At 41.4% G+C, this 11,699-nt stretch overlaps 2 protein-coding genes across 17 annotated transcripts; one reads left to right on the forward strand and one right to left on the reverse strand.

The window, feature by feature from the left end:
• Window positions 1-79: 79 nt before the first annotated feature.
• Window positions 80-6,917, reverse strand: nfyal (nuclear transcription factor Y, alpha, like). Of its 15 annotated transcripts, none has more exons than XM_074644554.1 (10): window positions 6,777-6,917; window positions 5,119-5,223; window positions 4,154-4,237; window positions 2,778-2,924; window positions 2,510-2,641; window positions 2,321-2,423; window positions 2,038-2,204; window positions 1,114-1,287; window positions 490-603; window positions 80-276 (listed from the first exon to the last, which is right to left on the reverse strand). In XM_074644554.1, exons 2-10 carry the CDS (start codon window positions 5,197-5,199, stop codon window positions 211-213), a joined length of 1,068 nt encoding a protein of 355 aa, XP_074500655.1. In that variant the 5' UTR covers window positions 5,200-5,223; window positions 6,777-6,917; the 3' UTR covers window positions 80-210. The 15 variants fall into 15 exon arrangements, with proteins under 15 accessions (XP_074500655.1, XP_074500663.1, XP_074500657.1 ...); XM_074644562.1 differs by having other exon boundaries at window positions 490-600; window positions 2,056-2,204; window positions 4,151-4,237; XM_074644556.1 differs by having other exon boundaries at window positions 490-600; window positions 4,151-4,237.
• Window positions 6,776-11,551, forward strand: ngrn (neugrin, neurite outgrowth associated). Of its 2 annotated transcripts, XM_074644569.1 has the most exons (5): window positions 6,776-6,895; window positions 9,121-9,197; window positions 9,322-9,598; window positions 10,149-10,259; window positions 10,818-11,551. In XM_074644569.1, the coding sequence occupies exons 3-5, from the start codon at window positions 9,345-9,347 to the stop codon at window positions 11,395-11,397; spliced, it is 945 nt and encodes a 314-aa protein (XP_074500670.1). In that variant the 5' UTR covers window positions 6,776-6,895; window positions 9,121-9,197; window positions 9,322-9,344; the 3' UTR covers window positions 11,398-11,551. The 2 variants fall into 2 exon arrangements, with proteins under 2 accessions (XP_074500670.1, XP_074500669.1); XM_074644568.1 differs by lacking the exons at window positions 6,776-6,895; window positions 9,121-9,197 and having other exon boundaries at window positions 9,303-9,598; window positions 10,818-11,459.
• Window positions 11,552-11,699: the final 148 nt, after the last annotated feature.

Consider the following 11,699-nt stretch of genomic DNA (forward strand, 5'->3'; position numbering starts at 1 on the left):
GGAAGACCAGTGTAGGAGTGGAGAGATATCAGAGGAAACCCAGTGGTGGTTTGGTGTGGTGTGGTGTGGTGTGGTGTGTGTGTGTGTGTGTGTGTGTGTGTGTGTGTGTGACGGCGGGGCAGGAGGGAGTAAAAGTGAGAGGTTAGCTGGGATGAAGAGTCTCAGGCAGGGTAGAGTTCACAGACAGAAGTGATGATGTTGGCGACAGTGCTATGAGACTCGGATCATTTGAGCCACCGTCTCATCTGCTGCTGCCTGGGCCACCTCCTGCTGTTGCTGGAGGAAAAGGAGGAGGAGGAGGAGGAGGAGGAGAAAAGATCAGTAATAAATTATGAGGAGTTTAATTCCACCTATTCAAACAAAGTGACACCAAAAATCTTTCAAAGGAAGTATGAAGTGCTTAGGGCTCGAGACAGTATATATTTCTTATTATGTGAACAGTACCCAATGCTAGATGTAGGTGATGTTTTGATGCACACAGCTTCTTACCTGTGCCAGGGCCAAAGCCATTTCCTCCTTGTCCTTAGGTGAGAAGAAACGTCCTCCATCCCCTCGCTTGCGCTGCATCGCGTGACGGTGGCGAGATTCGTGTAGGTACTTCTGCTAGAAAGAATGTGAATGTATTGTATCGTGTTTAGCTTAGCTTTGCTTAGTATAGTAAAACTTTGTAAATATATTGTGCAACCTCTGTATCAGTACTTATTGAAAGGTCACTTCACCCACCTCAAAAAAACTAAACACATTTTTGTACTTGCCTGTCGTGGTATCTATCTATGCAGACCCCTGCACTAAGGGTAAGTGAAATAGGATTTTTTCCCTCATTATCTGTAACCTCTTATCCTTTACAAGGTCGTAGGGGGCTGGAGCCAATCCCAGCTCTATGCAGCTTTCAGCTCATCATTTTGTCTTTCACCAAAACCCCAATATATAATCATGGACAGCCACTTTCACGGCACAAGATGATATACAGAATGAGTCCAGTATGAAATGATAGATAGACAAAATAAACGAGTAGCTGGTGAGAGAGGGTTTAAAACATGTGCACTTGCATGTAGCAGTAGCTTCAATGTGCCCGGTATGTGTGATGCAAGATCGGTAACCAGTGTGTCTTACCCTCCTTTCCTTGGGGATCTTGCCCTCAGCCTCCAGCTTGGCTCGAGCCTGTCTTCGCTTCAGGATGCGGTGGTACTGTTTGGCATTGACGTAGAGAGGTTCCTCCTCGAGCATCTCGGCCCCCGGCAGGGGGATACGTTGCATTGTGGGAACTGTACCACCTCCAGGCACCATCTGATAGAGGGAGAGACACAAACAGGGACACAGTGTTTAAGGCCTCTGGCATGGAAAGCATACATGTATATCAACATGCTGACACATACAAGTGTGACATACAAGTGTTCTAGCTAAATCGACTTCTCTACAAGCTGACACTGGGTGGAGTTCATTAAATATCCTGAACTAATAAGAATCATAAAGGTGTAGTTGTCCCGCCCTATCAAGTGTAGAGCTGCAACGATTAATCAATTAGTTGTCAACTACTAAATTAATTGCCAACTATTTTGATAATCCATTAATCGGTTTGAGTCATTTATTAAGTAAAAAAAGCTTCTTCCAGTTTCTTAAATGTGAATACTTTCTGGTTTCTTTACTCCTCTATGACAGTAAACTAAATATCTTTGACTTGTGGACAAAACAAGACGTTTGAGGACGTCATCTTGGGCTTTGGGAAACACCGATCGACATTTTTCACCATTTTATAAACCAAACAACTAATCAATCAATTAAGAAAATAATCGATAGATTAATCGACAATGAAAATAATTGTGAGTTGCAGCCCTACTTATCATCACAATATGATTCCACTAAAAGAATATGAACACATTTCTACAGTCAGTTTCACAATGGATAGAAAAAAGGCAGTTATGTTTAGCACAAAAATTATAAATTGAAAAACTACAGTTGGTGCTCTTAAAAAAGGGGCCTCCACCACGACAGTGAGCCTAGATTAAAAAAACAAAAACGTAATAAGATGCTAGATACCTCTGCACAGGGTCTTACCATGACCATTCCACCTGCATTGACCATGTTACCGGAGACGGGCAGGGTGACGGTCACAGTGCCTTGGCCGCTATTAGTAGTGTTGGTGTTGGCACCTGCCTGTACAATCTGGGCGCCTGCCAAACTGGAAGCAGGAATTGTGATCATTCCTGCAAACAGATTATCATCACAGTTATTATGCAAAATGACAGCTCAACAGTGCTCCTGTTTATGAAGTCTACAAAGCAGAAGGCAAACAGATAAAGATAGGAGAAGATTGAGTTACCCTGCTGCAGGACGGTGCCATCTGCATTGACAGGCTGGTAGACGATGGTCTGTCCGTCAGCCGTCTGTGCCACCTGTTGCCCCTGCACGCTGATCTGCTGCCCCTGTAAGAAGAAAAGACACTCAGTAATTATATTAAAAAATAATCTGATTCAATGGATTTGCCATCCAGCTGGTCAAAATGTAACACCTGGTTCTGTCCAGCGGTGATGGCTGTCTGGGGCTGCTGGATGATGATCTGCTGGGGCTGACCCTGCTGGCCCTGGAGCTGAATAGTCTGACCGTTCTGCAGCTGGATCTGACCCGGCTGCACCAGCTGGATCTACACATGGACAAACACAGATTCAGGAACATCATCTCATTTACGTCAGCAAATACTATTACAAAGAGAACACAGCGTCCTCGTACAAGATAATGTGGTACAATTTTAATACAGTTAACTGAGCCCCATCTCTTACCTGCTGTAATCCCTGGGTTCCAGATACAGGCACCTGCATTATGGTTTGACCCTGACCCCCCGACATGGCCTGCACCATTATGGGCTGCCCTGATGATGTGATGAGCTGCCCACCGCTCACCTGGACCATCAGAGGCTGTCCCTGCACCTACAGAAAGATATAGAAAGATGTTACAGCACCACTGTAGGTGTTTGCTACCTTTATATCACTTACGTGTCGCTCCACAAGCAAATTATGTCTAATCAGGAACATCCAGGATACCACATGATGGATAAAAGTATTGATGATTTGCTGTCATTTCTGTTTTGGGATACAATCATGAAAGAATCCAAACTGTAGCCTATGTACAGTATATTCTGAACAATTTTTGTCATGAAGTTAGGCTACAATTGCAAAATACAAAACCTCTGTATTCAGTGGTTTTGTATTTATTGGAATATTGCTGCTGAACCAAAAGGTTACATGACGTTCATTTCAACTTGATTTGCTTTAAAAGTAGAGCTGCAACGATTAATCGATCGGTTATCAACCATTGAATTAATCGCCAATTATTTTGATAATCGATTAATCGGTTTGAGTAATTTTTTAAGAAAAACAAAAGTCTAAATTCTCTGATTCCAGCTTCTTAAATGTGAATATTTTCTGCTTTCTTTACTCCTCTATGACAGTAAACTGAATATCTTTGAGTTGTGGACAAATCAAGACATTTGAGGACGTCATCTTGGGCTTTGGGAAACACTGATCGACATTTTCTGACATTTTCTAGACCAAACAACTAATCCATTAATTGAGAAAATAATCGACAGATTAATCGACAATGAAAATAATTGTGAGTTGCAGCCCTAGTCCAATTGGTATCCATTAATTAAGTGAGTGACCGCAATGGACAACTGGAAGCCTGTGGCAACAGTTGTACCATAGGGAAAAATGCCAGAGGGAAGGAATCCACTGCTATGTTGCAACTAGACAATAAGAAAAACATGTCTGGATGATGAGAAGTGACAGCCAGTAATGACTATGGATCCATGCTGTTCAATGCTGGTTCTTCTGCCAACAGCAAAACACATCCATATGACTTGTGTTTCAAATGGCTTTCTTCCTCATTTGGGAAGAACCACGTCTGACTTGCATGACTAGCAAGAGACAAACACAACTCAGACAAGTCATGAGAGCACAAGCGGAAACCCGAGGCTGACACACAACACGCTGTGCTGAGGAACATGCAGTTCAGGCAGCTGTAGGACATGCTGGGGCGGGGAGGGGGGAGGATGAACCAAACAGCACAGAGATGGGTCATGAAAAACAGCCCATGCAAAACTCGTAGCATGTAACACTGTCGTGACTCTGACACAGGGCGGCGGCGGTGACACCACTACCTGGAGTGTCTGCACCTGCTGGCCTGAGGCCGTCACCACTGGCGCCTCTGTTTGCAGCTGCACAGCCGTCACTGTGCCCTGTGTCTGCAGGCATGGCAGGATAATACAGGACAATACAGTCTCAGACAAGTCATTATCAGGAAAAATAGACTGGATCTGGAATCCTCTGGGTTACCGGTTACCTGTGATCTTATAGCACAGGGTTAACTATTGATGGCATGCAGGGTCTAAAATTAAGTTTTTTCCTCACGTGCCACTGTGGCAGGTCACTGAACATTTCCACTAGCCACACAATTGTTTTGTCTGCCACTTCTGAAGTCTATGTAGAACGCTTTAGAATCGTAAACACTAGGGCTGTGTATTGGCAAGAATCTAGCGATAAGATACGTATCCCGAAACAGGGGTTATGATGCAGTATATTGCGATACTGTAAGTAAGGCGATATATTGCGATTTTTAAAAAAATCTAATTTTAGGAAAACTATCATAGTATAAATAACACTGCTATATGCATAAAATCTGAGCATAAGTTAACTTTCTTTATGCAATCAGAATAGTAAGATCTGCATTTGCATTTATAGTAGGATCTGCATTTGCATATCTTTGCAAATAAAGTAAAGTATTTCCTGAGTTAATCTTTGCATGTAAACTATTAATTAGAATTCAATACAGGGTTTTTGAGAATTAATACAGTATCACAAAACACAATATTGCAATACTCAATATTTTTGTCCACCCTTAGTAAACACTGAGTCAGTCGTAACAGACAGTAGAAATATGGATCATGTAACCTTAATCCCTGACTATTTTTAATTTAGGAATTGCTTTTTAAAACTAATATTTCTTAATATAAGGAAAACCTATCTGCCGGTGGCAGGTGGCAGGTGCTAATTTCATTCCCTGGTGGCATGGCAGATTTTTCTTTATCAAAAACACTAAATGTATCAGAGTAAATCCTGAGCTCACCTGCTGTTGGATCTGTCCATTGGAAGTCTGCACAACTATCTGCTCCCCAGTGGTAGTGGTGGCAGTGGTGTACTGCTCCATGGCTTGTTATTGTCACAACCCTCTCTAGAAACAAAAGAAACACACATACAATATTAGCTAACATTAGATGTATGATTTTTTTTTGCGGTTTATTTTAAATGCATTACCTAACAAACCTTTTTAATCAAGAAAAGGGTATATTTCCCACTGATAAGATAAGATAAGATATTCCTTTATTAGTCCCGCAGTGGGGAAATTTGCAGTGTACAGCAGCAAAGGGGATAGTGCAAAAAACAAGATGCATCAGCTAACACTGTAAAAAAAAAAAGAGCTAAACAAAGTGAAACAAAATATGAACCATTTAAATAGAAGGAAGTATAAAAATAGGAGCAGTATATACAGTATTGACAATAAACAGTGGAAAATGATATTGCACAGTGAGAATGAAATGAAATTCCACCTGAAAATATCAGGTTATGGTCAGTTTTTTGGTGGTCTACTGGGAGCAGTGCTGCTTGTTTGATAAGATTCAAATAGGGACACATAAAGGCCCCCTTTCATTTCAACTAAACACGACAAGTTATATCATAATGTGTTAAATATTATGTCTGATATTTAAGAGGTGATAAACAATACATACAGTGGGTGATGTGGTCAGCAGCTGGCTGGCTTTATAACAGGGTGTTTATGCAGGATACTGTGGTTAGAGCTAGCAAACCTTTTTTAAATCAAGAAAAGAGTATATTTCCCACTGATATCTAAAGCTACTGCTGATGACTCATTGTTTGATAAATCTACATTAAGGCCCTTTTAATTTCAACTAAAGTTATGTCATATGTCAAATATTATGTCTGTAATTTAAAGGTGATAAAAACATACATACAGTGGGTGATCTGGTCAGCAGCTGGCTGGCTCTATAACAGGGTGTTTATGCAGGATACTGTCGTGGGAGCTAGCAAACCTTTTGAAATTAAAAAAAGAGAGTATATTTCCCACTGATATCTAACACTACTGCTGCAAACTCATTGTTTGATAAATAGGGACACATTAAGGCCTCTTTTCATTTTAATTAAACACGCTAAGTTATGTGAAATGTTATGTCTGAAACGTAGAGGTGATAAAAGCATACATACAGTGTGTGATGGGGTCAGCAGCTGGCTGGTCAGCAGCTGGCTGGCTCTATAACAGGGTGTTTATGCAGGAGACTGTGGTGGGAGCTAGCAAAGGCTAGCATCAGGTAGCGAGCTAAAAGGCGTGCTAAATGCTAGAAAGCACATCAGAGAGGCTAGTTAGCAGGTAAACAGATAGGTCTCTACGTGGGTTGTTTATTATTATTAACATTAGCCGGTGGTAAATGAGCTAGGCAGCGTTTACTGATGGGATCATCATGTTACTGATGAACCACCCCCTTTGTTTGAGACTCGGTATTTAAGCTAACGTTAGCTAGTCGAGCACACAGATCATGTTTCAACGTTCAGCACGAGAAGACGTTATTAACGTTATTAACGGCTGCAGGCTCGAGGACGCAGCGGTCCAAATCAAACTGACATTTAGCTCGGGTTAGTAATTTGGTTGGTCCAAAGGCAAACCAATCCGTGCTGACAACTACCAATGCTCTTCAATCGGGTCTCCCTTACCGTGTCTTCGCTGTCCGGTTTCCCTCTGATTGGCTCTAGTACAGCTCGCTAAAGCCCAATCAACAAAGTGAGCGGACAAAATGGCGCAAATGAAACAACGGCGCCTGGGAGGAGCAGTAGTGAGTAGAAGGGGAACCAGCAAACCGGGGGGGGAACTCTCGCGAGATTTGTGAAGGCAAGGCAAGGCAGGTTTATTTATAGAGCACATTTCATACACAAAGGGCAATTCAAAGTGCTTAACATATGTAGTGGCAAGACAGCACAAAGTGCATAAGATAAAAACGAATAAAAGAATATAAAAATATAAGTTAAAAGAAAAAAATTAAAAGGATAATAAAAAACAATCAAAAGACAGTAAAGTGCAGCATTTGATCAATTAAGAAAAGCGTCGGAGAACAGTTTGGGGTTAAGGGTTAAGGCATTTATCTTGAATAGGTAAGGTTAGGCATTGACTTCGAATAGGTAAGGTTAGGCGTTGATCTTGTATAGGTAAGGTTAGGCTTTGATCTCGAATAGGTAAGGTTAGGCATTGAGCTTGAATAGGTAAGGTTAGGCGTTGATCTCGAATAGGTAAGGTTAGGCGTTGATCTTGAATAGGTAAAGTTAGGCTTTGATCTTGAATAGGTAAGGTTAGGCATTGATCTCGAATAGGTAAGGTTAGGCTTTGATCTTGAATAGGTAAGGTTAGGCTTTGATCTTGAATAGGTAAGGTTAGGCATTGATCTCGAATAGGTAAGGTTAGGCGTTGATCTTGTATAGGTAAGGTTAGGCTTTGATCTCGAATAGGTAAGATTAGGCATTGACCTCGAATAGTTAAGGTTAGGCATTGATCTTGAATAGGTAAGGTAAGGCATTGACCTCGAATAGGTAAGGTTAGGCATTGACCTCGAATAGGTAAGGTTAGGCATTGACCTCGAATAGGTAAGGTTAGGCATTGATCTCGAATAGTTACGGTTAGGCGTTGACCTCGAATAGGTAAGGTTAGGCATTGATCTTGAATAGGTAAGATTAGGCATTGATCTCGAATGGTTAAGATTAGGCATTGATCTTGAATAGTTAAGATTAAGCATTGATCTTGAATAGTTAAGATTAGGCATTGACCTCGAATGGTTAAGATTAGGCATTGATCTTGAATAGGTAAAGTAAGGCATTGACCTTGAATAGGTAAGGTTAGGCATTGATCTTGAATAGTTACGGTTAGGCGTTGACCTCGAATAGGTAAGGTTAGGCATTGATCTTGAATAGTTAAGATTAAGCATTGATCTTGAATAGTTAAGATTAGGCATTGACCTCGAATGGTTAAGATTAGGCATTGATCTTGAATGGTTAAGATTAGGCATTGACCTCGAATAGTTAAGATTAGGCATTGACCTCGAATGGTTAAGATTAGGCATTGACCTCGAATGGTTAAGATTAGGCATTGACCTCGAATAGTTAAGATTAGGCATTGACCTCGAATGGTTAAGATTAGGCATTGACCTCGAATGGTTAAGATTAGGCATTGATCTTGAATAGTTACGGTTAGGCGTTGACCTCGAATAGGTAAGGTTAGGCATTGATCTTGAATAGGTAAGATTAGGCATTGATCTTGAATAGTTAAGATTAGGCATTGACCTCGAATGGTTAAGATTAGGCATTGATCTTGAATGGTTAAGGTTAGGCGTTGACCTCGAATAGTTAAGATTAGGCATTGATCTCAAATAGGTAAGATTAGGCATTGATCTCGAATAGTTACGGTTAGGCGTAGACCCTCGGAATGGTTAAGATTAGGTATTGACCTCGTATAATTAAGGTTAGGATAGGTTGTTGGGCAGTGAGTCTCGCGAGAGTTTTTACAATTTGCGGGCTCCCTTGTAGACCCGACCGTGCGCAGCTGCGTGACTCATGAATACGGGGCAAAGTGCAGAGCCCGAGGGCGCCCGGCAGATGCCGCCATTTTGTTATAGTTTCTGGTTTCTATGACAACTCTCTTGGGATATAAATTATTTTATCTATTTAGCGCGTTGTTTTTGGAATTGAAATGACACAAGCGGTCGTTAAAACATGTAACGTTAATATTGAATGCGATTTGTTGTTACAAAAGAGCCTCTTTGTTCAGTTTTAGGTCCGTTTAGCTAATAACGGCACCTCCGTTCCGTTAGGAGGCAGAACCGTCTTCATGTTGTAGGAGGTATGTTTCAAGGCCTTTTGAAGGAGGCTAGGACACTGGTCTTGTATAAGGGGTGCAACGCATGCGCAGTGTAAATGAAATTACAGTCAGTGCAGGCCAGATTCAACTGCGCATGCGCTATACCCCCGGAGATATGACGCCTTGATGACGCGTGACCTAACCTCCTTTCAATAGGCCTTAGTATGTTTGCGGATGTACACCACGAGTTTCTGATGTTTTGATGAAGGTGGCTCCTCTGCGGTGAAATAACGGTATGTAACTCATATTACTGGGTCTGAACAGGGTCTGTCAGTGGGCTGTTTGACTATTAGACGTGTGTTAATGTTAGTTTCCTTGTGTCTCCTCCTCTTTAGTGCATGATATTATCTCAAACAGAGAGGACTCACCTGTCTGAGAGCATGGCCCGACCTCTGCAGCTCCTCTCTCTTCTCTCCAGACTTGGTGCTCTGTCACTGATGCCCTCAGCTTCTACTGTTAACTGCTGTCGGTTTGCAAGCAGAGGAGCCAGCAAGGCCTGGATGGGACAGAGCCATGGTCACAGAGACAGAGCGTCTAATAACAACAGAGCTTCAAGATACAGAGATGAGATGTCTGATGATGATGAACTGGAGGATGTTGAGGATGTAGAAGACAAGCTCCAGACCTTGGTTGAGTAAGTCAAACATTATTCTAGTGTCCAAAATAGGTCAAATCAATGTATCCTCACCTACCACTGTGGCAGGTCACTGAACAGTTCTACTGGCCACTCTTTTTTTTTGTCTGCCACTTTTGAAATCTAGGTTTTAAAATTGTAAACACTGAGTCAGTGGTACCAGACTGTAGAATTATGGAATATATCATGTAACCTTAATCCATGACTATATTTGGTACCACTTCATTTTAAAGGTCACAGGTTTACAAGAAATTTCAAATATGTTACTTGCTAATTATCACCTAATTACCATGACATTTGTGGACCTGTAAAATGAAGTGTTACCATATATTTAATTTAGGCTTTAGAATTGCTTTGTAAAAAATAATATTTCTTAATATAAAGATAACCTGTCTGCCATGGTGGCAGGTGACCTGAAATTTTCACCTGCCACAACCAACATTTACCCTGTATTTGGCAGGTGGCAGGTGCTAATTTCATTCCCTGGGTACAATGCTTTGTGTGTCTTTACAATCTATATAAATTACGCCACCTCCTCCATGTTTTTCAGTGAGCACAGAAAGGAGCAGAAGACTGTGAAATATCATATACTAAGAAGAAAGATGACTCCATCAGGAGCTCCACATAGGAAACTAACCTGGGATGCTATTCAGCAGATCAGGTGAGGAGCTTTGTTATCTCAAACCACCCAAGAAAACTTTTTTCTGTCTTCAAGGTAATTGCATAAAGGAGGTGTACTCTGTCAATAATACTGCATTTATACTGTACATTTCAAGAAACTTTTATTTGATTCTTATTTATACCATTCTTGCATTTATATTTAACAAACTTAATACTTCTCAGCATTTTGTATTTACTTATAAGCATTTTGTATTGTATTTAGTTATTTGCACAGTTCTATGTTATATATTGCACGTCTTAATGCAAATATTTGTACAATTTAATTAGTTACTTATATTTCTTTTACATATATTGTGTTTGTACTGTAGCATTATGTACAATTTTGTAGCATTATGTACATAATTGACATGTTACTTACTCCTTTATAGATAGGAAGGCACTCCAAAATACTAAAACCAGTGGCAACGAGGAAGGAAATATATTAAAAAGCCTTTATTGTAGTGGCTAAATCATTAAAAAAGCCAACATGTTTCGATCACCGTAGGTCTTCGTCAATAAAGTATTTTTGATTCTGATTAAAATGTGACTAAATTTTCAGATATCTGAAGCAAGAGCAACCAGATGAGTGGACAGTAGAGCGTCTGGCTGAAGGCTACTCCGTCACCCCTGAAGTCATCCTGAGAGTGCTCAAGAGCAAGTTTGTCCCCGCTCCTGATAGAAAAGTCAAGCAGGATGCCAGAGCGATGGCTGGACTCGGTCAGCCGGTGTTGCCTAGGACAGAGCAGGACAGGCTGAAGCTGCCTGGACACCGCACACCAGCTCTACTCCCACCTGGAGGTAGTGAAGGTGCAGTGGTGCCTGTGGCTGATAAGACTCTGATGCTTCGAGGTGAAGGCTCCCTGGTTAAGAGTCCCGCTGCCTCTGTTACGCTTCTGCCCTCCCAGTTCAGAGCTGGTGTTGGTAAAGATGTCCTTGTGACGACGAGATCAAAAGTAGAGGACAGCGGTTCTAACACAAATCCTGCAGAGGAGGACAAAGAGGACGAGGAGAGCTGGGATGGACGGCCGTTGACAGACGAGGAGCTTGAAGAGTTTATGGAAATGGCAAAGCCTCATCCTGTGGTGCAAGTTGGGAACGACTTCTTTGACGCAGAGGGCAACTTTTTGTACAGAATCTGAGGACTTCCTGTGTTGGACTGTTGGCTGACTTTCTGAACGGATTATTATTAAAAAATAAAACACTATGTATTCATGTTTTTCAACTCAAGTTGTACTTAAAGGGATAGTTTGGGTGTTTTGTAGTGTGGTTGTATGAGGTTATTATCCAGAGTCAGTGCATCACCTACAGTGGTAACTCCTGTCTTCTCCAAACTGGGGGCGAGCCGTCCATCATATACTGTAGGTTATACACCGACTATGGATAAGTAGCTCATACAACCCCACTTCAAAACACCCGACCATCCCTTTAAAGATTATCTCAA

This window comes from Sebastes fasciatus, chromosome 8, assembly GCF_043250625.1.
Source record: "Sebastes fasciatus isolate fSebFas1 chromosome 8, fSebFas1.pri, whole genome shotgun sequence".
In the NCBI taxonomy this organism is placed as follows: Eukaryota; Metazoa; Chordata; class Actinopteri; order Perciformes; family Sebastidae; genus Sebastes; species Sebastes fasciatus.

What these genes read in the sequence shown, in the direction of transcription:
- nfyal (XM_074644552.1), bottom strand. Translation starts at nt 5,199, where the DNA reads ATGGAGCAGTACACCACTGCCACCACTACCACTGGGGAGCAGATAGTT. An exon ending in GAACCCAGGGATTACAGCAG is followed by an intron (nt 2,642 to 2,777) that starts GTAAGAGATGGG and finishes GTCCATGTGTAG; the next exon opens with ATCCAGCTGGTGCAGCCGGG. An exon ending in TGGCACCGTCCTGCAGCAGG is followed by an intron (nt 2,205 to 2,320) that starts GTAACTCAATCT and finishes ATCTGTTTGCAG; the next exon opens with GAATGATCACAATTCCTGCT.
- ngrn (XM_074644568.1), top strand. Translation starts at nt 9,303, where the DNA reads ATGATATTATCTCAAACAGAGAGGACTCACCTGTCTGAGAGCATGGCC. An exon ending in AAGCTCCAGACCTTGGTTGA is followed by an intron (nt 9,599 to 10,148) that starts GTAAGTCAAACA and finishes CATGTTTTTCAG; the next exon opens with TGAGCACAGAAAGGAGCAGA. An exon ending in GATGCTATTCAGCAGATCAG is followed by an intron (nt 10,260 to 10,817) that starts GTGAGGAGCTTT and finishes CTAAATTTTCAG; the next exon opens with ATATCTGAAGCAAGAGCAAC.